Source organism: Panthera onca, chromosome D3 (genome assembly GCF_046562875.1).
Source record: "Panthera onca isolate mPanOnc1 chromosome D3, mPanOnc1 haplotype 2, whole genome shotgun sequence".
Taxonomy (NCBI): Eukaryota; Metazoa; Chordata; class Mammalia; order Carnivora; family Felidae; genus Panthera; species Panthera onca.
The window spans coordinates 45,150,176-45,177,672 of NC_138350.1; the positions used below are offsets into that span (position 1 = coordinate 45,150,176).

The window sequence follows — 27,497 nt, forward strand, 5'->3', positions numbered from 1 at the left end:
AAAAGCACTAGCAAGAGACCACAAAGACTAGCTAAAATAAGGCTGACAACACCAAATGTTAGTGAAGATGTGGAGCAACTGGAACTCTCAGACATTGCTGAGTAGGGGTGTAAAATGGTATAAACACTTTAGAAAACTGGCACTTTCTTAAAAAGTTAAAACTACATCAACTCTAAGACACAGAATTCTAAGTATTTATCCAAAAGACAAGAAGAGACAAAAAGTCCTGTATAAGAATGTTCATGAGCACCAAAAACCAATAAATACCTAGGAATAAACATAACCAAGGAGGTGAAAAATCTATACACTGAAAACTACAGAAAGCTTATGAAAGAAATTGAAGAAGACACAAAAAACTGGAAAAATATTCCATGCTCTTGGATAGGAAGAATAAATATTGTTAAAATGTCAATACTACCCAAAGCAACCTACATATTCAATGCAATCCCTATCAAAATAGCACCAGTATTCTTCACAGAGCTAGAACAAACAATACTAAAATTTGTATGGAACCAGAAAAGACCCCAAGTAGCCAAAGCAATCTTGAAAAAGAAAACCAAAGCTGGAGGCATCACAATCCTGGACGTCAAAGCTGTATTACAAAGCTGAAATCATCAAGACAGTATGGTACTGGCACAAAAACACTCAGATCAATGGAACAGAATAGAGAACCCAGAAATGGACACACAAACGTATGGCCAACTAATCTTTGACAAAGCAGGAAAGAATATCCAATGGAATCAAGACAGTCTCCTCAGAAAGTGGTGCTGGGAAAACTGGACAGTGACATGCAGAAAAATCAACCTGGACCACTTTCTTACACCATACACAAAAATAAGCTCAAAATGGATGAAAGACCTAAATGTAAGACAGAAAGCCATCAAAATCCTCAAGGAGAAAGCAGGCAAAAACCTCTTTGACCTTGGCCACAGCAACTTCTTACTCAACTTGTCTCCAGAGGCAAGGGAAACAAAAGCAAAAATGAACTATTGGAACTTCACCAAAATAAAAAGCTTCTGCACAGCGAAGGAAACAATCAACAAAACTAAAAGGCAACTGACAGAATTGGAGAAGATATTAGCAAATGACATATCAGATAAAGGGTTAGTATCCAAAATCTATAAAGAACTTATCAAACTCAACACCCAAGAAACAAATAATCCAGTGAAGAAATGGGCAAAAGACATGAATAGACACTTCTCCAAAGAAGACATCCAGATGGCCAACCGACACATGAAAAAAATGTTCAACATCACTCATCATCAGGGAAATACAAACCAAAACCACAATGAGATACCACCTCACACCTGCCAAAATGGCTGACATTAACAACTCAGGCAACAACAGGTGTTGGCGAGGATGTGGAGAAAGAGGATCTCTTTTGCACTGCTGGTGGGAATGCAAGCTGGTGCAGCCACTCTGGAAAACTGTATGGAGTTCCTCAAAAAATTAAAAATAGAACTACCCTACAATCCAGCAATTGCACTACTAGGTATTTGTCCAAGGGATACAGGTATGCTGTTTCAAAGGGGCACATGCACCTCAATGTTTATAGCAGCATTATCAACAATAGCCAAAGTATGGAAAGAGCCCAAATGTCCATCAATGGATGGATGGATAAAGAAGATGTGGTATACACACACACACACACACACACACACACACACACACACACATACTGGAGTATTACTTGGCAATCAAAAAGAATGAAATCTTGCCATTTGCAACTACGTGGATGGAACTAAAGGGTATTATGCTAAGCAAAATTAGTCAGTCAGAGAAAGACAAATATCACATGACTTCACTCATATGAGGACTTTAAGACACGAAACAGATGAACATAAGGGAAGGGAAGCAAAAAGAATATAAAAACAAGGAGGGGGACAAAACATAAGAGACTCTTTTTTTTTTAAATCTTTTTTTGTAATGTTTATTTATTTTTGAGAGAGAGACAGAGTGTGAGTGGGGGAGGAGCAGAGAGAGAGGGAGACACAGAATCCGGAGCAGGCTCCAGGCTCTGAGCTGTCAGCACAGAGCCCAACACAGGGCTCGAACTCATGAACCGTGAGATAATGACCTGAGCCGAAGACAGACACTTACTGACTGAGCCACCAGGTGCCCCAAGAGGCTCTTAAATATAGAGAACAAACAGAGGGTTACTGGAGGGGTTGTGGGAGGGGGATGGGCTCAATGGGTTAAGGGCATAAAGGAATCTACTCCTGAAATCATTGTTGCACTATATGCTAACTAACTTGGATGTAAATTAAAAAATAAATTATATTAAAAAACAAGGATGTTCATGAAAGCTTTATTTGCAACAGCCAAAAACTGGAAACAGCCCCGGTAAGCATCAGCAGGTGAATGGATAAACAAAAGGAGGTATGTTTATTTGCTAGGTATGTTCATACGCTAGCACCCTACTCAGCAATAAAAGGGAATAAACTGGTGATACATACAAGAACCTAGATGAATCTCTGAACACTGCATTGAATGAAAGGGCCAGACACAAAGGAATACTTCCGGGGTGCTTCCATTTATATGAGGCTCTAGAATAAATAGAATTTATCTATGGACACAGAAATCAGATCATGGTGGCTTTGGTGCTAGGTGAGAAGGGAGTAATGAAGAAGGGGCAAGAGGAAACTTCCTAGTGACAGAAATGGTCGATATCTTGATGGGAGTAAGCTACACGGGTGTATACATTCGTCAAAATTGACCAGGCCGTACACAAGATAGGTGCATTTCATACACGTAAATTATACCTCAATTTTTTAATGTTTTAAAAGCACTACTAAATAATTAAGATACAAGTTAAAAAAAAAGAAGAGGTGAAAGGAAACCAAAGGGAAGAAAGCCATGCTTTAAAAATATCAGCAATTGGTGGGGCTCCTGGGTGGCTCAGTCGATTAAACATCCGACTCTTGATTTTGGCTCAGGTCATAATCTCACGGTTTGTGAGTTCAAGCCCCGCCATCAGACTCTGCGATGACAGTGCACAACCTCCTTGGGATCCTCTCTTTTCCTTTCTCCTTCCCTCCCCCCTCTCAAAAATAAATAAATAAACTTTAAAAAAATAAATAAAAATAGAAATGTCCGCAATTGTTAACAGATCCTTCATAAAAACACTGTACCCATGGGCCCTGAGACTTAACTGGGTCTCAACTGGTGCAGGTGCGGGGAATCAGGAACATGCCCTTCCTGACACTCCAGCCCTGCAGTGGACATTCTAGATGGAAAGTGTAATAAGCAAGTGGGGAAGAATAAAGGGTTGTTCTCATTTAAAAATGGGCTAGACTACTCATGGGTACAATGAGAAAGCTAACGAATTGGAAGGAATTGGAGCTCCCCCATCACAGCAGTCCTCGAATACCTCTGGAGGAGAGGTATTTTCCTCAGGTGTTTTATTTGCTTAAACTCTGTAATAATTGTAGACTGCTATGAGAAAACTTCACCAGGAACCATCAAAGAGTTTAGGGTAAATGACTTGGGTTTATAAAGCTGAGAAAAACTGATCCCCTGGTTCTCTTCTAGATTCTGAGCTTCCATCATTTCTCATACCAGATTTCTACCTTAATATACCTATCTGCTTGAGTTATCCACTCTACCAAACAAATATAACCATTTTACTGTGCCTGAGTGCTTTTTGAAGCAACTAGTCGCTGCTTACAGCTGCTCATGTTGTGCACTGCCCAACTTCAAAGGGCAGGGCACTGTTCGGCTAGACCACAACAGTGTGTGGCAACCCTGAGAGTTTCGAAAAGTTAAAGCGAATCAAAACCTACACAGTGACTTTCATGTGGTTTTCACAAGCAGCCTCCCTACTCTAGTCAGGATTGTTTTGCTTACTCAACAGCCCCGAGTCAAGCAGGCACTTAAGGGCCAGCCCTTTGATACTAAGGTTTCAAGTCAATGGCACTCCACTGACCAGAGGTGAAAAGAGAAATGGCCACACACATCTTTAAGGCCCCTTGGCACACAATTTGTAGAAGTTCTAAGAAAGCAGCAAACGGGATCATGGTGACCACACGCAGAGTACCGTCATAACACAGAAGTAGGTGTGGTTTTACAGTGTTTCCCTGGGACGCTCATGGATTAAAAGCTGAACTTGGTGCTGGTACAGATGGAAATCTTGGGCTTCTTCCAGAAGGCTGCCACCAGTCTGTATATAACCCCACACACACACCTTCACCGGGGCCTTTGCCAGAGCCCTGCTATGATGGCTACTGAGGCCAGAAGGATTCCTGAACCCTACAGCTCTGGGGCATCCCTTCACTGGGAGCCTCAGCCACCTGCAGCAAGGGAGGCCAAGGCCACCTCAGCTGTTGACACCAGGGTCACAGCCAGTCTCACAGGCCAGCAAAATCCTTCTCAGGAGCCCAACTTTCTTTACCTGGCCCCTGCAAAGATAATCACCTCCACTACCTGAAAACCACAACGCACAAACTTGCATGCAGGAGTCCTTCCAGGGAAGCATACGGAGCCTCTCTCTGATGAGCCCCATGGGAGTTACAATGCCCTGAGCTGCCCACCACAGACTCATCCTCAGCCATTCACCATACCGTGCAGTCAAAACCTGCAGAAGGAATGGGGGTGAGTATCTGACGTCCATTCAGTTGTTGTTGTTGTTTTTGAATATAATCTGAAGGAAAATTCATTGTTGTAAATATATTTTTCTGGTATAACTGAGTTCTAAACAGGTTCTCAAATAAGAGCGATTTGCTTTTGTTTTTGATGCCCTATACATTTTTTTTTTTAATTGAGATATAATTCACCCTTCTACAGGAGCTCCTGGGTGGCTCAGTTGGTTGAGCGTCTGACTTCAGCTCAGGTCATGATCTCATGGTTCATGAGTTCGAGCCCCACGTTGGGCTCTGTGCTGACAGCACACCTGGAGCCTGCTTCGAGTTCTGTGTCTCCCTCTCTGTTCCTCCCCTGCTCATGCTGTCTCTCTCTGTCTCTCTCTCTCTCAAAAATAAATAAACATTTTAAAAAATAAAGTGTACAATCCAGTGGTTTTTAGCATATTAACAGAGTTGTACACCATCACCACCAGCAAATTCCAGAACACTTTCATCACCTCAGAAAAAAAAAAATCTGGGGCCTATTTAAAAAAAAATTTTTTTTGAATGTTTAATTTTTTTGTGTGTGAGACAGAGAGAAAGAGAGCATGAACAGAGGAGGAGCAGAGAGAGAGGGAGACACAGAATCCAAAGCACACTCCAGGCTCTGAGCTGTCAGCACAGAGCCTGACATGGGCTCGAACTCACAAACCATGAGATTGTGACCTGAGCCAAAGTCTGATGCTTAACCAGACTGAGCCACCCAGGTGCCCCGAGGGGCCTATTTTAAATTACTCTTCTGCCTAGGCCATTCTGCAACCATAGGCTACTGACCACTTTGTGTTCCCAGAGAGTAAGTAAGTGCCCAAGATATTCTTGCATTGACCTAAAAAGTTTAGCAATAACTCAAGATGAAATGTGGGATTGCTGGCCAAACCATATAAACTATTACCAGCATCACTGTGCTCAGAAACTGGTAGACAAAATGGCCCTCAAACTGATGAGGGAGCATAAGGCAAGCTGACAGGCCGCAGCCCTGCCCACCCCCCAACCCCCAGGTGGGATATGTGTGATATTCCTCCCACTCCTTGGCTGCCCAAGAATGAAGGAAAGGGAAAAAACAAATGGTTAACTGATAGAGATCATAGTCCTGCAGGACCTAAGTCTCCATTACCCCTCCACAGTGATGTGGGAATCAAAGGCAGAAGGAAATGGCAGATAGAACCAAATTTCCTTATAGCCTGCAGCCCCTTGACAAACACTTGAGGCTGGCAGAGTAAAACGTTTTTCCAGGAACTTCCTACTGTTTTAATGCTAATGCTTTGCTAGAGGGAAAAACAACCTTAGCTTGACAATGACTAGGCCTCCACTATCCTGGGAGTCTTCTTTAGCATACGAAAAGCTCACTAGAAACATCCCAAGGACTTTACCTCCCCCAACTCCATAGTATATAACCAGTCTCTCTTCATGGTCCCTGGGCAGCTCTTTCTGCCCACGGGTCCTGTCTCCATGCTTTAATAAAATCACCTTTTTGCACCAAAGATGTCTTCAAGAATTCTTTCTTGGTCATGGGCTCCAGACCCCCCATGAACCCCACTATCACCCCAAAAACCTCATCAAAACCAAGAGAAGCTCCACAAGGAAGTTTAGTAACACTGAAGGTATTCACTCACTCCAGAGACTTTATAATAAACTGTAGAATCACTGAAAAAGAAGCATTTAAAAAGAAAAACCTGAGAGAAGGGTCAGGAGACCTAAACTCCAGTCTCTCTCTGCTATTCACCTCCCCTGTACCATCTTGACCATATCCCTTAACTGCTCTGGGCTTCAATTTCCTCATTTGTAAAATATGACGGCATCAAGGATAATCACTAAGATTCCTTCCAGCTCTGAGAATCATGAGTAACGACGAACAAGCATCACCTCTTGGTTGAAAGGCTGAGGGATTTCTTGAGGTGAGAACCATTCGCCCAAATCCACCAGTAATCACTCAGGGAGCAATAAGCATGCAAACCAAGCAGAACCAGCAAACTTTCCAAAGGCTTTGACCGAAACACATCTCAAAGGGGAGGTTCCTTAGGGGGCTCTGCAATGTCTGGTGGGTGGCAACCTCCTGGCCGTGCGAAAGAATGACAAGAGCGCATGTAAAGGCAGACAACCAGCAGTATGGGTGAGCAGACTGTTCAGGGTCAACACCATGGGGTCCATATGATTTTTATTTTCCAAAGGATAGGCTTTCAACACGTGAGAGTGCAGCGAGCACTCCACAGCAAACCTCAGAGTCTGGAGATAACACCAGACTGTGGGAACGTGCAGAAAATAGATGCGCATCAGTGTGGGCAAGTGTAGACTAATGCATTGAGAAAAAGGTAATTCAAATTATCCCCATGAGGCACGGTTTGGATGGGTCACATACAATCTAGAAACACTGAGTCACTCTCGACAGTTCCCTCAAGACACTAATTCAAAGAGTCTGAAGCAGCTAAAAGCACCAACAGAAACCTTTCATTGTTTTGGGCACCATAGGAGCTAGAAAGGGCCTTAGAAACAACCCGGTTCACCTTTCTCATTTTAACTGAGACTCTGAGAGCTCGGGAAATGTCTCATGCACAGCAAATGGCCAACAAACATTAGTTTAAGGAGCGTGGCCAAGAAAACATGTATTTCCAGCCATACTGCACACAGATACTATTTCCTTATCTTTGGCACCAACTTCAAAACGGTAAAAAACCACAATGGAATAGAGTATTGTGGGCAACTCCTGAATCTGAAAAACCACTATAGAGTAACCAAGGCAGCAACAAGGTAAAGGTAAGCTTTAAAACTTGACTTCCTTAATCAGGAATCTTGAATATTGCAGGCTAATATATGATAAAAAGGTATGAAAGGAGGTCAATTAGAAGTAGGGTGAATTTGAACTTTCTCACCAAATCCTTTAGCACTAGGATTGAAGAGCGATTCTGGATGTTTGAAGAAGGAACTTTAGAAGTGGAGAAGGTGAGCACTAGTTTATCCGGCAGATAATAAGCCTGTCTGTACATCTGAGACCACACCAGATGAAAACACAGACAACAAAATTGAAGAAAGGGTAAGAATAAATTCATGGGCGATAAATCCACAATGGGTCCTTGAGACCAGGTTCAATGTGGGCCGTGCCTAACCCCTGAGCTTCCATCCTGAAGGCAAACCACATTCTCCTACAAAACGTCCCTTAGGGATAATAAGGGGGCGGGGAGGGTGTGGTGTCAGAGCACCGGGTTGAATGGGCCACATAAAACAGTCCGACTTACCTGTCGGATGAGATGCAACTGCCAGGAGCACCACACTGAAAAAGAAACAGCAGAGCAGTGAAGAAGTCTTTCCCAGCACTGAAAAATCACAATGTATATTTCCACCCATTCTACTTGGAAAGAGTGAAATTAGCCTAAATGCAAATTATCTGCACTGAATGGTCTCATTCTGCCTAATTCCAACTTGTCAGTGAGAGGGTGAGAATCTCCCAAGATGCCTCAGATTTTGACAAGAGGGTTGAATGTACCCTGTGACGGACGGAGGATCTATGCCCCACTCTGAGGTCATCTATGCCACCAAGAATTATCACACTCACCTAATCTTCCAAGAATATTTGTAAGCTAAACAAAGCAAACTGTGAATTACAAATAGGCTGCAATCTAAAAAAATAGCTGTTGGGTGTGAGCTGAATCTACTTTTGCCACAAAATTAAATTTGTAGAGGGTAAATTAAATTCCCAGGGGGCACCTGGCTGGCTCAGTCGGTCGAGCACGTGACTCTTAATCTCGGGGTCATGAGTTCAAGTTTCACGTTGGACATGGAGTCTACTTAAAAAAAGACTTTCCAGGGGCGCCTGGGTGGCGCAGTCGGTTAAGCGTCCGACTTCAGCCAGGTCACGATCTCGCGGTCCGTGAGTTCGAGCCCCGCGTCAGGCTCTGGGCTGATGGCTCGGAGCCTGGAGCCTGTTTCCGATTCTGTGTCTCCCTCTCTCTCTGCCCCTCCCCCGTTCATGCTCTGTCTCTCTCTGTCCCAAAAATAAATTTAAAAAGTTGGAAAAAAAAAAAAAATTAAAAAAAAAAAAAAAAAAGACTTTCCAGGAGAGCACCTGGGTGGTTCAGTCGGTTAAGTGTCCGACTTCAGCTCAGGTCATGATCTCGTGGTTCATGAGTTCAAGCCCTGTGTTGGGCTCTACACTGGTGGTGTGGACCCTGCTTGGGATTCTCTGTCTCTGCCTCTCCCCTGCTTCTGCTCTCTCTCCCTCTTTCTCTCTCAAAATAAATAAGCTTAATTTTTTTTTTTTTTTTTTTTTTTTTTTTTAAAAAGGGAGATCAAGGGGCGCCTGGGTGGCTCAGTCGGTTGAGCGTCCGACTTCAGCTCAGGTCACGATCTCATGGTTCGTGAGTTCGAGCCCCGCGTCAGGCTCTGGGCTGATGGTTCAGAGCCTGGAGGCTGCTTCCGATTCTGTGTCTCCCTCTCTCTCTGCCCCTCCCCCATTCATGCTCTGTCTCTCTCTGTCTCAAAAATAAATAAACATTAAAAAAAAAAAATTAAAAAAAAAAAAAGGGAGATCAAACCAGTTGTTGGCTCTGTCAGGCAGAGCTTCTGGCTGGCAGACCAGCACAGCTGCCTTAGGGATCTGAAGGATCCCAGTTCTCTGGGTGCTGATGGCCTCAGTGTCCAGTGCCCACAGGAAACTGAACGGCAGCCCTCGTTCTGATTCACATATCTTCATCACTTGTACTGAAATCCTTGGAAACAGAATCGTGGCTTCTTCAGTGGGGTGCGGGGCAGGCCCAGCCAGGAAGCCTTTGGCACCAGGCTCACAGGCAATGAGTGTTCTTACTGGAGGGGAAGGAGCTGGGCTGACAGAAGAATGAGTCAGGGGTCACAGAGGCTCACTTTTCCATCCCCTTATTCCTTTGCCACTCGAGCAGACTATAATAAGTTCTGGGGAGAAAAAGAACTGCCAGCGTATTCTGATGTCACGGAAACATTTTAAACATCAAGAGCCTTCTGCATTTTCAGAAGACTCTCTTGAAAGGCTGCTGGTATGTCTGGGCAGAGTGGAACTAATGATTGTTTTCAGCAGAGTACAAAAGAGGCCTATAGCCATGCTTGGAGTGGATCCTCTCAAAAAAGGCATTTTAATAAACTGATATTTATGAGCTTTATCTGCAGATGGAGAGTACAGCTCATGTTGAACGTTTTAAGATGAACTTCCTGCAGAAATCAGCATGACCAAATGCTGAAAGGCACATCCACGGCCCAGGTAATCTTCCCAAGCATGGCTGCATTCGTGCAAACTTGGGCTCTCCATGGCAGAGCTCATGCTCCTTCTCAGCTAGGTCCCAGTCAGCGACCACTAACCTCCAAAAACACTAGGCAGCTGTTCTATTTAGCTGACAGAGCCCTATTCTTTGCTTGGCTTTAGCCAATGGTATATGAACAACAGTCCATATACTGTATTTAAATATTATAAATCAAGCTTCAAACTTCATTCTATCTTAATAAATAAATATACCTTCAAAACAACCTGGAAGCCTGGATTAGAACTCAGAATTCTTGGAGTCCTTAGAGCTTCATATCAGAATGTGGTTGCATAGACAGATCCAGCCTCTGGCTCCTGGCCCCCAGTGAGCCCCCTTCTCTTTCCACCCCAGGCTCCTTCCTGCACACTGAGGCCTCACACGCTTGTGTGTGGACACATCAGCCTGCAAGTCCACCCTCCATGCACACCCTCCTCCCCCACTAACAGCCTGGTTTTGGACACTTCTTGGGTCTAGGAAAGAGTTGGGAAGACAGACCCAAGGAGGCCTTGGAATCAAGCTCGGGACCAATTGAGCAGGGAATTCTAGATCCCAGGCTAGAAAGGAGGGTATGAGCCCTGGGAAGAAATGTCCCCTTAGCCTTACAGACTCCATAAGCCATGGGGAGAAGCATGGCCTTCTGAAGTATGGAGCCAGACAGAGGTCCCTCTTGCCTAGTCTACGGACAGAACTACGATTTGGTTTCCTCGACTTTAAGTCATCTCACAAATTATTTAGCTTGCCTTTCTGGTAGGCACATCGGCTCAGAATCAAAATATTGGAAAATAAAAATCCATTAGTGCCAGAAAGACGTGAGTTGTTCTTTGAAAATGTAAATTATATTTTACCTGAACATGTAGTTTAAGTACTGCTGGTCAATGTCACTAAGGAATGAGAAAAAAGAAAAAAAAAGATAAAACATGTGAAATAGTAGAAGTGTTTTACATACACAAAATAGTCATCTTCTACTAATAAATTATATCTATGGTTAAGTTTCTACATTTAAAAACTGTTAATAAATGGTATAATGAGTATACCAAATGAGTATATTCAAAACTAGTTCCTGGCTCATTTAAAAAAATTTTTTTAATGTTTATTTATTTTTGAGAGAGAGAGACAGAGTGTGAGTGGGGGAGGGGCAGAGAGAGACACACACACACAGAATCAGAAGAAGGCTCCAGGCTCTGAGCTGTCAGCACAGAGCCCAATGCGGGGCTCAAACTCAAGGACCTCGAGATCATGATCTGAACAGAAGTGGTACACTTAACCGACTGAGCCACCCAGGCGCCCCTGGCTCATTTTTTTTTTTTTTTTTTTAAAGTATCTATGGTATTTTATTTTATTTTTTATTTTAATTTTTTTTAATGTTTATTTATTTTTGAGACAGAGAGAGACAGAGCATGAACAGGGGAGGGGCAGAGAGAGAGGGAGACACAGAATCTGAAACAGGCTCCAGGCTCCGAGCTGTCAGCACAGAGCCCGACGCGGGGCTCGAACTCACAGACCGTGAGATCATGACCTGAGGTGAAGTCGAACGCTTAACCGACCGAGCCACCCAGGCGCCCCGCCCCTGGCTCATTTTTAAAACACATTTCCCAGTCTGGTGCTATCACACACATGTTCACCTGTGGCAGATTATCTTCTACATGTAGTTTGCCTCCTTAAAAAGGAATGTCAACTCTCAGGCCACTGGACTGGCTCCTGGGGCTGCCATATTTGACCAGTAAAAATATAAGACACCCAAATAAATCTGAATCTCAGATAAAGAATCATGTTTAAGTATGCTCCAAATATTGCCTGGGACATAGCTACACTAAAAAAAGTATCACTACTTATCTGAAATTCAAATTTAACTGGGCATTCTGTATTTTATCTGGCAACTCCACTGGCTTCTTGCTGCAGAAATACTTCATTAAAAGAAGGAAAGGTGCTCTAGGGACCCAAGTCACAGCCTCCGAGCATAACCCTCTCCCAGGGGTCCTTCCCTTCAGGCCCACCAGCGGGCCCTGAAACCAAGAGGCCAGTGAGGCCAGTCTAGGGCCTCTGACCTCCCAGCTGCAGCCCAACTCACACCGGGACTCCCGTCTCTTCCATTTACATTTGCCAAGGCTGGTATGTTGACTGCCCACAATAGAGGCCTCATTTTACCCCAGAACAGACTGGGGAATTTCTGGGTCTAAACAAAGTCAAGTTAGGAAGGGGCTGAGGAAACCAGAAAAAAGAGTTGGTCTCTGAGTTGGAAGAAGTTAACTAGGGCCCAAAGCAGCGAGTCACATAATTTTTATAAAAATGTCGTCTGAATGCTGCCTCTGAAGGGAGAAGGTAGAGGACCCCCCTGCTCTTCAAACGTCATTGGTATGATCAGGTGCTGGTGGACCCCGCCTGGAACAGCCCAACAGCAGGACAAATGGCTTTGGGGGCCCCAGGCTGCTGTGCCCTGACCACAACCCAGACTTACAGAGTTTCTGGCTGAACAGAACAAGCTCACAACACTATGGGCCTCACCTCTTTGCTTTAACCAAACAAGAACTCACCACACTTTAAAAGTTTACCTTAGGGCACCTGGGTGGCTCAGTTGGTTAAGCATCTGACTTTGGCTCAGGTCATGATCTCACGGTTCATGAGTCTGAGCCCCACATGGAGCTCTGTAGAGCCTGCTTCAGACTCTGTGTCTCCCCCTCTCTCTGGCCCTCCCCAGCTCACACTCTGTCTCTATCTCTCTCAAAAATAAATAAGCATTAAAAAAAATAATAAAAATAAATGAATTAATTAAATTTTACTTTAGCGTTGCCTGGGTGGTGCAATCAGTTGAGTGTCCAATTCTTGATTTCAGCTCAGGTCATGATCTCACGGTTTGTGGGTTCCGACCCCCTTGGGGCTCTGTGCTGACAGTGTGGAGCCTGCTTGGGATTCTGCCTCCCTCTCTCTCTGCCCCTCCCCTGCTTGCTCTCTATCTCTCTCAAAAAAAATAATAAAATAAACTTTAAAAAAATTTTAAAGTTTACCTTAACGCATTGGGTTTCCAGGACTTCTGCAATATCTTATAAGCCCCTGAAAACGAAGCAATGGGTGTTACTGGCACAGGGCATTCTGCATAAAGGGCTGCAGGCAATTCCAGGGAAGCATGAAACCCACATGGACAAGGGCCGCCCTTCCCACAAGGGACATCCACAGCCGACAGGGGGCGACAACAACACTGGAGGGCTCCAGGATGTGAAAGCCACAATCCCTGTGATAAAAGTTCAGTACAGAAGAGTGCTGGGCCAGGAAGGCTCGTGATCAGCAGAAGGAGACAATTAACAGGAAGCTTTCGGCTTCCTTTGCAGGGTGCCCAGGAGAAAGAAACACTGGATCTCTGAACTGTGTGTAACAAAGTCAGGGCACTGCTTTCCCTCCACGACAGCGGACAGGAAACACTGAGCGTATGATTTGAAATAAAGTCAGACAGCCTTTTTATTTCCCTCCCTTGCTTTTCTTGGGGTATACTGCTGAAAGAGGGTGTTTCTGACCCAAACTTCTGGATCTCCCTCACCACTTTTTGAGAACACCAACCGGCATGTCGCAAGTAGACTTGAGCAAGTGGGGCCCGAGCCATGGTGAGTTAATTAATGTTTGTCGAGAAAAAGAGGAGACTATATCAGAAATGAAAATATTTGAAGAAAACTCCAAAACAGGAAAATCAGATCAGAAAATGCCCATGTAATTTTAATCCTGACACCTGGTCTTTTTTTTAATTTTTATTTTTAATATAATTTATTGTCAAATTGGCGAACATACATACAGTGTGTAAAGTGTGCTTGTGGTTTTGGGGGTAGATTCCCATGGACACCTGGTCTTTAATCTTCCTATTGCTCAGAGTCACTGAAAAGTGGACATATATGATAAGGTCTAAATAATAAGCCTCAATTATTTAAGTAAGCATTCTTTTAAAACTTACCTACACAGAATAAGTGAATTACAGCCCAGAAATATCCATCTGGATCAAACTGTAACACAGGATTAAAAAAAAAAAAAGTGGCTGTAAGTATAGACAAACAGGATCCAGCATAGCACTTGGAAACCCTAAATAACGGATGCACAGTGCCAAGCAAGGGTTCCACAACAGGACTCTCGGGGTCTTGGGCCAGTCCGTCCTCATTTCTCAGCTGGTTGCTTATAAAATCTTCCTAACAGGGCTCTTTGTCTCCAGCACCCCTTGCCCCATTCTCCACACTGTCCTCACACTGTCTCTAAAAGGCTAATCCAATGGTGTTGGCTATGGCTTAAAATCATTCACTAGTCCCCCAGGGACTTTAGGATTAACTTCAAACTCATGACACCCAAGGATCTCTCTGACAAGCCCAGTCCTATCTACTGTACCCCCTCCAGGGAAAGAATTTGCACTTCCCCAAGCATGAATGCTCCCCCTCCACCAACTTGGGGGGGGGCACTCCCTCTCTTCTTCCCTTCCTTATTTTTCTCCACAGAAGCTTATCTCATCTGACATGCTCTATTTCACTTGTCACCTGTCTCTTTCTCTACCATCCACTAGACTGTAAATTCCCGCAGGGCAGGAATTGGCACAGGGGCATGCACATAAGATGTGCTCACTAAATTTGAATCACAGAATACTCAGAACAGCTCCAGGACTGTGCCCACACCTGCTTTGTTCTCCCACCCAACTCCTCTTCACCCTTCAAGATTTCGGTCCGATAGCAGAGTAGGGCTATCATACCAGATACATCTGGTATCAGTTCTAAAATCCCCACTTATTCATTAGCTGGGGACCTTTGGGGCCTCATTATTCTTTTCTTTTTAAAATATTTATTTATTTTTGAGAAAAAGAGAGCATAAGTGGGGAGGGGAAGAGAGAGAGGAAGACAGAGAATCCCAAGCAGGCTCCTCACTGTCAGCACAGAGCCCAAAGCGGGGTGTGAACTCACAAACTGTGAGATCATGACCCAAGTCAAAATCAAGAGCTGAACGCTCAACTGACTGAGCCACCCAGGTGCTCTGGGGCCTCATTATTCTTTAGCTCTGTAGCGGAGATAATAATAGTCCCTTTCCTCATAACACTGTGAGATTTTAAATAAAATAAGACTTGTAAAACATTGGCACAGAGCCTGGCACATAGATAGCTCCCTATAATTGTTAGCTATTCCTCCTTTCTGGGTCCCTGAGTCTTCTTAGGTGCTTCACAACATCCCGTATCTCCCCAGGACAGAGCTCTGGCCTCCCTGTTGTAATTATCTGTTTATTATCTGTCCCCCTCCCCTTCGCTCTGTCTAGACTCTGCCTGGATGAGGACAATTCTTCTTTGTGTCCCCAGAGCCTGGCTCAATGCCTGACACTTGATGGGGACTTAATAATTGCTGGGGGAGAAAAGAAAGAAAAGAGACCCACTAATGAGATGACAGTACTGGGGGGTAGGGGTGGGTCCTCAGTGCCTAATAAAGAAAAACTCAGGATAACAAAGTGAAAATCACTCTACAGATGAGGCCCTTGGCTGAGGGGGAAAATCAACTTTGCCTCAATGCATGAGGCTAAGACAACTTGGGCACTGGCTTGTGGGTCCTCCAAGCACCTACAGAGGGCAGACTGCACCCACCACAGCACCCACAGGCCAGAGCCCCGCTGCATTGCCACAGCCTTGGGGAGAAGGCAATAGCCTGAGGAAAAGATGTTAACCTGGCCAAGAGGTACCCGGCCCGGAAGCTTTGAAATGCATTTGTACAGACTAGGGTTCTTCTGATTCTAGAAGGAAGGACTAGAAAGTTCTGCTCATACATGCAGGCTTCAGAGAGTAAAAGACACTTGGAAGGCAAAATGAATGCACTTGAACTGACCTGGGAGTCATTGAAGGGGAGGCATCCTGCAGCAGCCAGGAGAAAGAGGGCACTGTGCAAAGGGAGATAAAACAGGCAGCTTCACTTTTCAACATCAAAGTGTTTCCCAGAGACCATGGAGATTGAAACACATCGAGTGGAGCACGGATGAGGCCAAGACCCTGTGAGACCAAGCCCCGTTCCCCCGTCCCTCCTCTGAGAACCCCAGTAGGTAGTTGTCAACCATGTGCTCCACTGGTGACCAGACAGTTTCTTCCCCGGTGCTCAGCTGGCCTTTCCCCAGACACAGGCATTTGTAAAACCACAGCTGGCTCACTGGAGAAAAACAGGATGCCGGTGAAATAGATAATAAAAGGAGATTTTTTTCAAACTGCAGATGCCCAAAAATACACTAGTGGAAAACTGGGCAGTCAGGCTGTAGTTATAGCACTTGGGCAAAAGAAAGCACATTAAAACCTTGGGTGCAGCACCTTCGCCAAGTGATCAAACTTAACATCTCCAATGAGAGGACAGATGTACATCATGTGCCTCCTGATATGACATCCTGAAAGGACCCAACGTCACTCAGACGGCATTCCTGCCAAATATGCATAACCCACCCTGCATGGCCGGCTGGACCGAGGCAGGGGAACCGGTACAGAGGACTCCTCAGAGCTGGGACCTCACAACCCTGGGAAGGTCAGGATGACAGGGAACATCCTGAGTCACAGGAAGGTCCTCCACTCTAGCCCATCCCCATCCTAAAGCCTTGCCAACTCTTAAGAAGGCACACAAATGGCTTCAAGAAGACTCCAAGGCACCAGATTACCGAGGCACTCAGAGGCAAAGGGTGTGGTGAGTGGAGGGAGGCTGTCGGAAGGGTTTCTGGGACCACATAGGATGAGGCAGGTGGAAGGAGAAAAGAACTCTAATGGACTGGGTGTCTACCTATAGTAGAAGACTTTATAGAATATAGGATCCTTCCCCATCCACAGGCAGTGAGTGTTAGACAGCCCCTTGGGGCTGAGAGAAGATGGGGGCCAGCCAGGTGTGAGACAGCACCTGGTTTTCCCACCAAACCGGGCCTTGAGCAATACCTTAATATATCAGGTATTAGTGGGTTTTAATGCCTCTCTTTAACACCTGCTAATCTTTTAAACAAGAGAATGAGTCCCGACAGTGTTGCTGTTATTTTTTTTCCAAGTAGCAGCCTATAATAAAAGCAAAACAAAAAGTCCTAAATCCGTGTGTCTGTTAGTTTCCTATCTTCAGGAATGAGCTTCGTGGCTATTGTAGAGGAAGCCGGAAGCAGCTAGAGAACAAGGCAGTTAGCACACTGGAGGCACAGGGACCGCCTGAGGGTCCAGCCCGGTTCATGTTCCAGCCGAGGCAATGAGGCACAGAGGGCTGTGAAGTCTGCCCTGAGTCACTTTGCCATGGCCCAAGACGACGACTCAGATCCCTGGCCTTGCAGCCAGCACTTTTCCACCACGGGAATCATAAAAACCCATTAAGTTGCAAACAAATATTTTTCAAATTTTAAGTCATTCCCATGTTTTCCATTTTACTTCTCCCATCAGCAGTGCACAACTCTTAGTGAAGGTTTGGGCGACAGCAGCTGAAATCTAGCACACGTTATTTTCCCCTTAGGAACAGAATATTTCAGGGAAAAAATACACAAAGAGAGAAAGAGTAAAATTTAGAATAAGACACAAAATAGGGGTATATAAGCGTACATAATAAATTCTGTCCACTCTCAAATAGGAATCTGCAACAGTTTATCATCAACAGTTAAAATTAGGTTAAATCTTCTATTTTAGAGGGCTGTGGGTTTTGGGGTTTTTTTTAAACTTACCTACAGATCTTTGCAGGAGAAGTTTTCTGTATGAAAATAAAGAGACTTCTAGTTACTATTTAAAAATTCTTTTTCCCCTTAAAAGAAAATATTTTATTTTTAATTGTTTTTAAGGTTTATTCATTATTGAAGACAGAGAGAGATTGAGCATGAGTGCGGGAGGGGCAGAGAGCAAGGAGACACAGAATCCGAAGCGGGCTCCAGGCCCTGAGCTGTCAGCATAGAGCCCGACATGGGGCTCAAACCCATGAACCACGAGATTATGACCTGAGCCAAAGTTGGACGCTTAACCGACTAAGCCACCCAGGCGCCCCTAAAAGGAAATATTTAGATCCAGAGGCAAATAAGTTTTGAGTAAGCTTATCGGGGCCTTAAGCATTTGCTGCACCTCAGTATTTCTTGGGGCTTTTTCTGCTTGGACCACATGAAGAATGACTCAGAGGTCCAGAGTTGAATCATCTGGGCAAAGCACTCTGGGTGTGCAGTTTTACTACCCTCACCACTGGAATTATGTTTACTCACAAAACCCCAAAATGATGCCAGGGCTAAGCCTTCAAATATCTTACACACCAAGAAAAAAGAGAGAAATTGATGTGACCTGTGTAAGAAGAGAAATTAAGCTCTTGTTCAACTTCTGTTCCAATCTATCTCCTTATATTTTCCTTTCATTAATCCGGCTCTGACTCTGGGCAGTGTTATAAATCCTCGGGGATGATGTATAAGTGAAGAAACATGAAAATGGAGAAAGAACAGTTAACTCCCCCCACCGCCCCCAAAAAGAGAGAAAGGGCAGACTGGGGAAATTGGCATTTAAAGCTCTCTGAAATGAGGAAATTCTAATGCAGACTCTACCTTTAGCCTCTCCTTTTTATTAGTCATCTAAAGGGAATTAGTCCTTTGCACTCAGGAAAAAAGTTCTAGCAAGGAAAAGCATAGATTTTTCTATATTTGATAGAGGAAATGACAGATTAATTCTGGTCATTTCAAAAGGATTACTTTGCTAGTTGAGGACAAACTATAGTTTTTATTACTCTAGTTCAGGGAAATTGAAGTATGAACATATTGTTTAAAAATGAAGCACTCGGGGTGCCTGGGTGGCTCAGTCAGTTAAGCATCCAACTTCGGCTCAGGGCACGATCTCACAATTCATGAGTTTGAGCCCCACATCGGGCTCTCCGCTGTCAGCACAGAGCCTGCTTCAGATTCTCTGACCCCTTCCCCTTTGCCCCTCCCCCACTTGCGTTTTTTTCTCTCTGTGTTTCTCTCTTCCTCTCTCTCAAGAATAAATAAACGATTTTTTTTAAGTCTGTTAAAATTAAAGCACTCAAAAGGTACAAACTTCCAGTTATAAAAGAAATAAGTCTTGGGGATGTAACGTACAACATGGTGACCATAGTTACTAATACCGTATTGTAGATCTGAAAGTTGCTGAGAGTAGATCCTGAAAGTACTTATCACAAGAAAAAAAATTTTATAACTACCTATGGTGATGCATGTTAACTAGACTTATTGTGATCATTTTGCAATACATACAAATATCCAGCCGGTATATTGTACACCTGAAACTAATATAATGTTATATGTCAATCATATCTCAATTTTTTTTTTAACGTGAACCACTGACAAGGAAACATGTTTTGCTATGAAGGCTATCTTCAGTTTTCATGCATTACTAAATAATCCAGTTTGTACTGTTTTAATAAATAGATCTTATTTGTATGCAAAGGAGTGGCTTGCATCTGTGTGCCGAACCTGCCTCAGCTGGCCACGCCAACCTTGACTCTACTGCCACCTGGTGGGGACACTTATCCCTTCAGTAGGGAAATGTGTCATTAAAAGAACCAAATGTAATCAACATCTCAACAGTTTGGCAGGAAAGTAGCAATAAGACAGGGACAAAAAGCACGTCCCAGCTCTTCCATGAATAGTAAACATGTTCACCCAGCAAGTGTCTGTCTAGGGGCTTCCGACACAGGGCAGCAAATCAATACAGTGCTTGAAACAGTTCACCCATTTCTCAGAAGAGAGACTGCTTGTTTTATTTTATTTTAAACATGTCTTGGGGCACCTGGGTGGCTCAGGCAGTTAAATGTCTGACTTTGGCTCAGGTCATGATCTCGCGGTTCTGTGAATTAGAGCCCCACATCAGGCTCTGCGCTGACAATGTGGGGCCTGCCTCAGATCTCCTGTCTCCCTCTGTCTCTACCCCTTCTCCACTCATGTGTGCTCTCTCTCTCAAAAATAAACATTAAAACAAATTTTTTAATAAATAAACACCTCTGGCCAGAGGAGCCAGAACCTGAGATATGGATATTAAAATAAGCAATAAATGCATTATTGAACCCCGTCTCCTAGGGCTCTGAAAACAACTGAGGAGTTGATGTCAGGGTGTTCATCTTCTGAGGCTCCTCAGTCCCAAAGTCACCCGGTGATAAGTCCTCGTGATACCTCAGTGTTCTAAATGGGTCAGTATAACTTCTCAAAAGGCATACCACCAAAAATAACAATAAATAGCTAACATAACCGGGGGTCAGCTAAATTACCATGAGGGCTACCTACTTTGGGCCGGTGTTGTTCTAAGCCCTCTACAGCCATTGGCTTATTTCATTTTGGGTTAATTAAGTCTCAAGTTATATGCTACAGATGCGGACACCAAGGCACTGAGAAATTAGCTAAGTTGTCCAAGGTCACAGGGTTTGGGTTTGGGTGATCTAGCTCCAGAGGCTGACCTTTTATGATGCTATTCTGCCACAGCCAGCCTGCCAGTCCTGCGGTGGCATCCCACCGGCCCTTTCAAACCACTACCTTCATTTGCTGCTTCCTCTGCCTGACTGGAGTGCCCTTTATCCCTGCACTTTGAAAATTCCTACCATCTGTGTGACTGGGTTCAAATCTCACCCCTGACCCTTCCAAACAGACTTACCAGTGGTCACCTCTGGTCCCTCCACACCCGTTTCAGCCCATATGACATTCTATGGGCATCACAGAGTGTGTTTACACGTTGGTTCTTCCATTTAGCTGAGTTTTGTGAGGGTGACCAATGTGTCCTCTATATCTCCATAGCCAAATGTCTGATATAGAGTATACACTTAATAAATGTTGAACAACCAAAAGAATGAGTAGCAATATTGTAATATTCAACTGTGACAACTATATCTGCAAGGTAGCAAGACTATTTCCACAAGCCACACGTTACCTTATAAAAGTCAAGCTGTGTGTGTGTGTTTGCGCATGCATGCACAAAAAAACAGGGATGGTGACAATGAACCACAGTTACAGATGGGTATATTCTCATAACCTGGGAACAAGGTCATAAGGAGGTCAACCTTCCTTTCCGGAGTTGAGTCTGGTGAAACCTGACACAGAATGGACAAAAGAGGCCTCAATGTGAGTCATAGGTTAAGTCTAAGAGATGTCATATACAGCCGTGTTCCTGGTAATATATGGTCACTTTGTTGAGGCTCCAGGCTAAATGATCAGGAAAGTGAATCATATTGAGAAAATATCACAGCAATACTCATCACAGAGCAGCTTTTAATGCCAACCTACTAGAAATCACCTACAAGTTTACACACAGGTACTTGCCAACACATCATGTTCCATGTAAGTGGAATGAGGACACAAATAGAGATTCCTGACAAATTGATCAGGAAAATAGGATAGTATATCATTTATGTAAGTATGTCTATATATGTGCCTAGAAAAAAAGTCTGAAAGAATAGAGTAGTATCCTCTATGAAGTAGGATCACACTTGATTTCTGGGACATTTTTCCTCTGCGTGTTCTACAATTTATTATAGTTTATTCCACTGATAAAGGAAATAAAGGTTTTAAAAATATTTTTTAATGTTTACTTATTTTGAGAGAGAGAATGTGTGTGTGCAAGCAGAGAAGGGGCAGAGAGAGAGGAAGAGAGAGAATCCCAAGTAGGCTATGTGCTGTCAGCACAGAGCTCGACATGGGGCTCAATCTCACAAACCATGAGATCATGACCTGAGCCAAAATACAGAGTTGTACACTTAACCAAATGAGCCACCCAGGAGCCCCAAAATAAAGGGTTTTTTTAAAATAACTAAATACGTATGTAATCCACGCAATTGTTTCCTAATTTGCCCTGACAAGAAATGTTGTTTATAAAGAAAACAATCAATAAACCTAAAAGACAAGCTACTGAATGGAGGAAGATATTTGCAAATGACATATGTGATACAGGAGTAGTATCTAAAATATATAAAGAACTTATATAACTCAACACCAAGAAACAAATAATCCAATTAAAAATGGGCAGAAGACATGAACAGACATTTCTCCAAAGAAGACATCCAGATGGCCAACAGACACATGAAAAGATGCTCAACATTGCTCATCATCAGGGAAATGCAAATCAAAACTACAATGAGATATCAGCTTACACTAGTCAGAATGGCTAAGATCAACAACACAAGAAACAACAAGTGTTGACAAGGATGTGGAGAAAAAGTAGCCCTCATGTGCTGCCGGTGGGAATGCAAACTGGTGCAGCCACTGTGGAAAACAATACGGAGGTTCCTCAAAAAGTTAAAGATAGAATTATTCTATGATCCAGTAATTTCACCAGTGGGTATTTACCCAAAGAATACAAAAACACTAACTTGAAAAGATATATGCACCCCTATGTTTATTGCAGCACTATTTACAATAGCCAAATTATAGAAGCAACCTAAGTGTCCCAACAGATGAATGTATAAAGAAGATGTGGCATATTGAGGCACCTGGGTGGCTCAGTTGGTTAAACATCCAACTCTTGGTTTCGGCTCAGGTCATGATCTCACAGTTTGTGGGTTCAAACCCCGAGTTGGGCTCTGCGCTGACAGTCAGTGCAGAGCCTATTTGGGATTCTCTCTCTCCCTCTCTCTCTACTCCTACCCAATTCATGCTCTTTCTCTGTCTCAAAATAAATAAACTTAAAAAAATTTATTAATGTTTATTTATTTTGAGAGAGAGAGAGAGAATGAGCAGGGTAAGAGCAGAAAGACAGGGAGACACAGAATCCAAAGCAGGCTCCAGGCTCTGGGCTGTCAGCACAGAGCCCGACGCAGGGCTCGAACTCACAAGCCATGAGACCATGACCTGAGCCAAAGTCGGATTCTCAACCGACTAAGCTACCCAGGTGCCCCTGAAAATAAATAAACTTTAAAAAAAATTTAAAGAAGATGTGGCATATACATATACAATGAAATATTATTCAGCCATAAAAAAGAATGCAATCTGTCCATTTGCAACAACATGGATGGACCTAGAGGGTATAATCTAAGTGCAGTCAGTCAGTCAGTCAGTCAGAGAAAGACAAACACCATATGATTTCACTCATATGTGGAAGTTAAGAAACAAAACAAACAAACATTAAAAAAAAAAAAAAAGAGGTACAGCCAAAAACAGACTCTTAACTATAGAGAACAAACAGATGGTTACCAGAGGGGATGTGGGTGGAGGAATGGGTGAAATGGATGAGGGGGATTAAGAGTACACTTGTGATGAGCACCGGGAGATGTATGTATGGAATTGTTGAATCACTGTATTGTACACCTGAAACTAATATAACACTGTATGTTAACTATACTGGAATTAAAATTTTTTAAAAAAGAAAGAATGCTGTTTAGTGTTAGTGATGAAATGGAGATGAAGATTCAAAATATTTTGGCGTTTATCCAGTTTCTTCCCCTCAGCCTGGAAGTCTGGCCCCTGGTTTTTGCCTGATGATGATACCCCTGAGGACTCTCTAACCCTGTTTCTTACGTGCAGCCTTGACTATGTGATCAGACTTGTCCACCAGGAAGAAATACCTTGTAGAAATGCCTGGATCTCTTCCCTAGACCAGATGAATCTTCATTTTCAATTCACAACAAAGGTGTCCACTTTGAAGATAAGAAGCATGAGTCAGTCTCCCAGAACCTGAGCAGCTCTTGGTGAGTTTCTCAACCTCAGTGACTGGCTAGTGAATATTCAGCTTGGCAATTCTGGGGCTGGACTTCGGGGCTTTGCAGAGAACACGTGGTCCCTGCCAAGGGGGATTCTGAGAAAGCAGGCAGAGACCCAGGGAAACTCCTACTGCGTTTCATTGAACCTCAGATGCCACTGATTGTAAAATTCCCCATTCTTTTATATACTATCAAGAAAGAAAGCATTTGACCATGGCAGGCCATTGATAGTAAAAGCGTCCTAACTATAGGTAGTGAATACTTTTTTAAAAGTTTATTTATTTTGAGAGAGAAGGTGCAAGCAGGGGATGGGGCAGAGAGAGGGGGGGGAGGAAGAGAGAGAGAGAGAGAGAGAGAGAGAGAGAGAGAGAGAGAGAATCCCAAGCAGACTCCACAATGTCAGCACAGAACCCGATGCCAGGCTCGAACTCATGAACCGTGAGATCATGACCTGAGCCGACATCAAGATCGGACACTTAACTGACTAAGCCACCCAGGTGCTCCAGTAGTATTTTTTTAACATGAAAAAAAAAGCAGCATGTAATTGATGAAATACGGAAATTGCCAGATGGGGTGAGAGGTATAAAGTCAGAGAGAGGTGCTCACGCTCCTTGAGGTGTCAGGGAAGGCTCCAACTGCATGCAGACCAGCCTAAAATACTGAGAGCCTCCCTCGTGAGACTTCGAGAGTCACCACAGGGTCCCCTCTCACCTCCTGCAGTCCTTTCTCCTCCATAGACAGCTGAATGAGCTTTCAACGCTGTAAATCTGATCGGTCCCTCGGGCCTTTCACACCCAACCCTGGCCGTTCACTGCGCTCAGCATAAACCCCACATTCCTAGCCCAGCCTCAAAGTCTTGTCCTGTCTCCAGTCTCATCCTAAGCCACCCTCTCTTTCTTGTCAAGCTCCAGCCTCACTGGCCAAATCCCTTCCTACATCTGGCCTTTTGCATCAGATGGCTCCTCTTCCTGGGAGCCCTCCCCTTGCCCCACCTGTTGAACTCCTGTTCAGCCTTTGTCTGTGTTTAAATGTCACTTCCCTAGAGTGGCCTCTCGGGCCGTACAATCCAGCAGGTGGGTGTAATGATTTGTCTAGTGTCTTCCCTTCTCGGTTGATGCTACGTACGAGGAGCCCAGAATGGTAGGGCCATGGCTCTTCCTCACTACTATAGACTCAGCCTGGCACAGTGGGCACGTATTTAGAATAAATGAGATGGTGTTGAAGAGGTTCTCTGACAGATCACAAGAAAGAAAACATCACGACATGGTCTAGGAAACATGAGAAGTTTGGTTGTGGCTGGATTTTCTAAAACCCTAGAGGTAGATGGTATCCTGGTGGTGACAAGCTTTACATGCCTCTGTGTAGGTCATGCGTAGTCCCCAAGTACATGGGCACGTGATCGGATCTGTATCAGAAGGTCACTTGCGTGCAGTGTGGAGGAAGGTGAGGGGGAGAGGCAGGGGGAGAGGCAGAGGCAGAGGCAGGGAAGGCAGCCAGGCACTACTGCACACCTGGCAGGCGATGGCAGGCGATGGCAGGCGACGGCACACACACAACGCAAAGACAGTCCAAGCCAGGTCTGCTCAACCCAGGCCCTACTTGGCTGCCCAAGGGCTTGGGGGAGCAAGATGTCATTTGGCCCCTAGCCAGATAGCCCTGAAAAACAGATGAGCATCTGACCAAGGTGACAGCAGCAGTGGGAATGGAAAGGAGGGGACAGATTCAGAAACAGGGTGTGGTGGAGGGGTGGGGGGAAGACGACCAAACCAGGACTTTAAGAATCCCTATATTTCTGACTTGGGTGGTGATGATCAGGATCATGGGATCGCCAAGTAGGAAGCAGGTTAGGAAAACAGCAGTTCCGGTTTGGTCCCTTTGCATTTCAGATGCCCAGGAAACAGCTGGGCAGACAGCTAGAGGCAGCAGGCCGTGGGGATCTGAGCTCAAGAGAGAGGCCTGGGCTGGAGATGGGACACAGGAGTCACAGTGAATGGAGCGGGGGCGCTGCCATGGGTGTGGATGAGACTATCCAGAGAGTGTGCATGGGAGCAAAGGGCTCCTGACACAGAGCCTTGGGAGACCCTGAAGGGCAGACGAAAGAAAGGGAGAAGGAAGAGCCAGAGACCAGGAAAGAGAACCAACAGGTCAAGGGGGCCAAGAGACTCAAGGAAAGGCAGCAGTGAACCTGGTGAATGGTGTACAAGGCCAACGGAAGTCGCATAAACGCAGCCATCGGTGACTTCAGCCTAAGCAACTCCAGGGGAATGGTGGGGGCAGAAGCCGGAGCAGGTTGGGGGTGAGAAGGGCACGAGGCCATGAACAGCTCCGAACCTGACCCTCCCTCCCTCCCTCACACACTGTGCTGGGGGAGGGCAAGGATGCGGTGGGGCGGAGGTGGAGGGGTGCACAGGCAAGAGAGCACGCCGGCGTTGGCATCCAGTGTTGGTTTTAGAAACACAGCCTTTCAGAGCTGGGTTAGTGTTGGCGGGTCTCCCAGGGCCCACTCCATCCTTGGTGTACTGAGAGCACTGAGTGTGTCCACTGGTTGAGGAAAGTCAGCCAGCAGAGACAGAGAGAGGTCAGCTATCCAGGATAAGGAGGTAGTCCATGGAGCTGCCCGCAAGCAGCAGATGGGAATGACAGGGTGCACAGGTGTATGGAGTGGCCTCGGCCATGGGAAGGATGCCTCTCTCTCCCACACACCCGTAAGAAGTGAGCTGCCTGAATGGCCAACTAGCCTCTCTGGTTGGAAAGTTCCACATTTTTATATGAAACCATCTCAAATGGGCAGATGTTAGAAAAAAGAGCTCCCAAAAGAGGACCAAATTAAAACTGCCACTAATAACATTAATAAATACCTACTAGGCGCCAGAAACTTTCAGAAATACTTAACACATGTGCCTCGCTGCGTCCTCCCAACAACTGTATGAGCCAGGTGTCGTTAGTGTCCCCTTTTCCCCAGTAGAGGCACAGAAAGCAAAGACACTTGCTTGAGCTGGTGTGAGGCAGAGCTGGGCTTGGGAAGAAAGGGGATTTCCCCCGGGGGGGGGGAGGGGGAGGTAATGCTCCCAGCACCCTACGTGAATCTCTGCAATATGTTTCCCTATGGCCCCTGGGGTTCATTGTGGGTGGGAATAAGGACCCCCGCCCCCATTCCTCAGCCCACAGTAAATTCCTCCTCATATCCCAAGGTGCTTGCTCTGCCCTGACCTGCAGCCGAGTGCCATTCAGATCAAGCATTCCCACACATGCACAGTGAACTGAAGAGATGTCAAATACACGATGCTTGAAATTAGTGATGACTGCCAGGCAGTCTTGACCACTGACAGGAAACAGATGGCAGGAAAAGGTAGACACTAATTTGGGCCATTAAAAAAAAAAAAAAAAAGAGTTCATCTCTGAAATTTAAAGCAAGGGAAGCGAGACTAGCATTTTGCATTATCATTTACCTCTTTCCGAAAACACTTCTGGTGCCCACAGATGATAACTTCAGCTACATTATGCAAAGTAAGAAACACAGGAATGGCCTGAAAGAAAACAGAATAATGTAATAAGCATGAAAATGTTTTCTTTGATCCCTTAATTACATAATACTTGGTTTCTGCTTAAAAATAAAGATCCGTGGGAACTTTTGGCATTCACATATATGATCCTCTCCAGCAAAAACTCTTCTGCGTGGATTAGTGCTCTCTGTTGGAGTATTATTCTTGGCGAGGTGGATGTAGAGGCTCAACACATATTTATTAAGCACCTACTGTGTGTCACAGGAAAAACATCCCACGTACAAGGTGGATACGTGATAGGGAGACTGTCCCTATCGAGGTAAGAGCTCTGATGGAATACACAAAAAGGCGCACTTACTCAGCAGAGTGTCAGAACCCTGCCAAGAGCCAAGTGGCCGCTGAAGAGTTTCAAGGGAATGACATGATTTGATCTGTGTGTTTAAAGGAACTTGGGCTCCCAGTAGAGGACAGAAGGCAGAGATGGTTGCAAAAGTCTTGGGG

The 27,497-nt window shown here is 44.7% G+C and overlaps 1 protein-coding gene across 2 annotated transcripts in view; it reads right to left on the bottom strand.

Moving 5' to 3' along the window:
* Positions 1-27,497, bottom strand: part of SLC35D4 (solute carrier family 35 member D4) — a 118,025-nt gene that overhangs the window by 51,023 nt on the left and 39,505 nt on the right. For both annotated transcript variants that reach the window (XM_060613446.3, XM_060613448.3), the window contains exons 5-11: positions 26,943-27,020; positions 17,537-17,562; positions 15,703-15,754; positions 13,815-13,863; positions 12,883-12,928; positions 10,726-10,761; positions 7,850-7,884 (exon numbers count right to left, since the gene is read on the bottom strand). In XM_060613446.3, the coding sequence (XP_060469429.1) occupies positions 7,850-7,884; positions 10,726-10,761; positions 12,883-12,928; positions 13,815-13,863; positions 15,703-15,754; positions 17,537-17,562; positions 26,943-27,020 (322 nt within the window). The remainder of the gene's footprint in view (positions 1-7,849; positions 7,885-10,725; positions 10,762-12,882; positions 12,929-13,814; positions 13,864-15,702; positions 15,755-17,536; positions 17,563-26,942; positions 27,021-27,497) is intronic.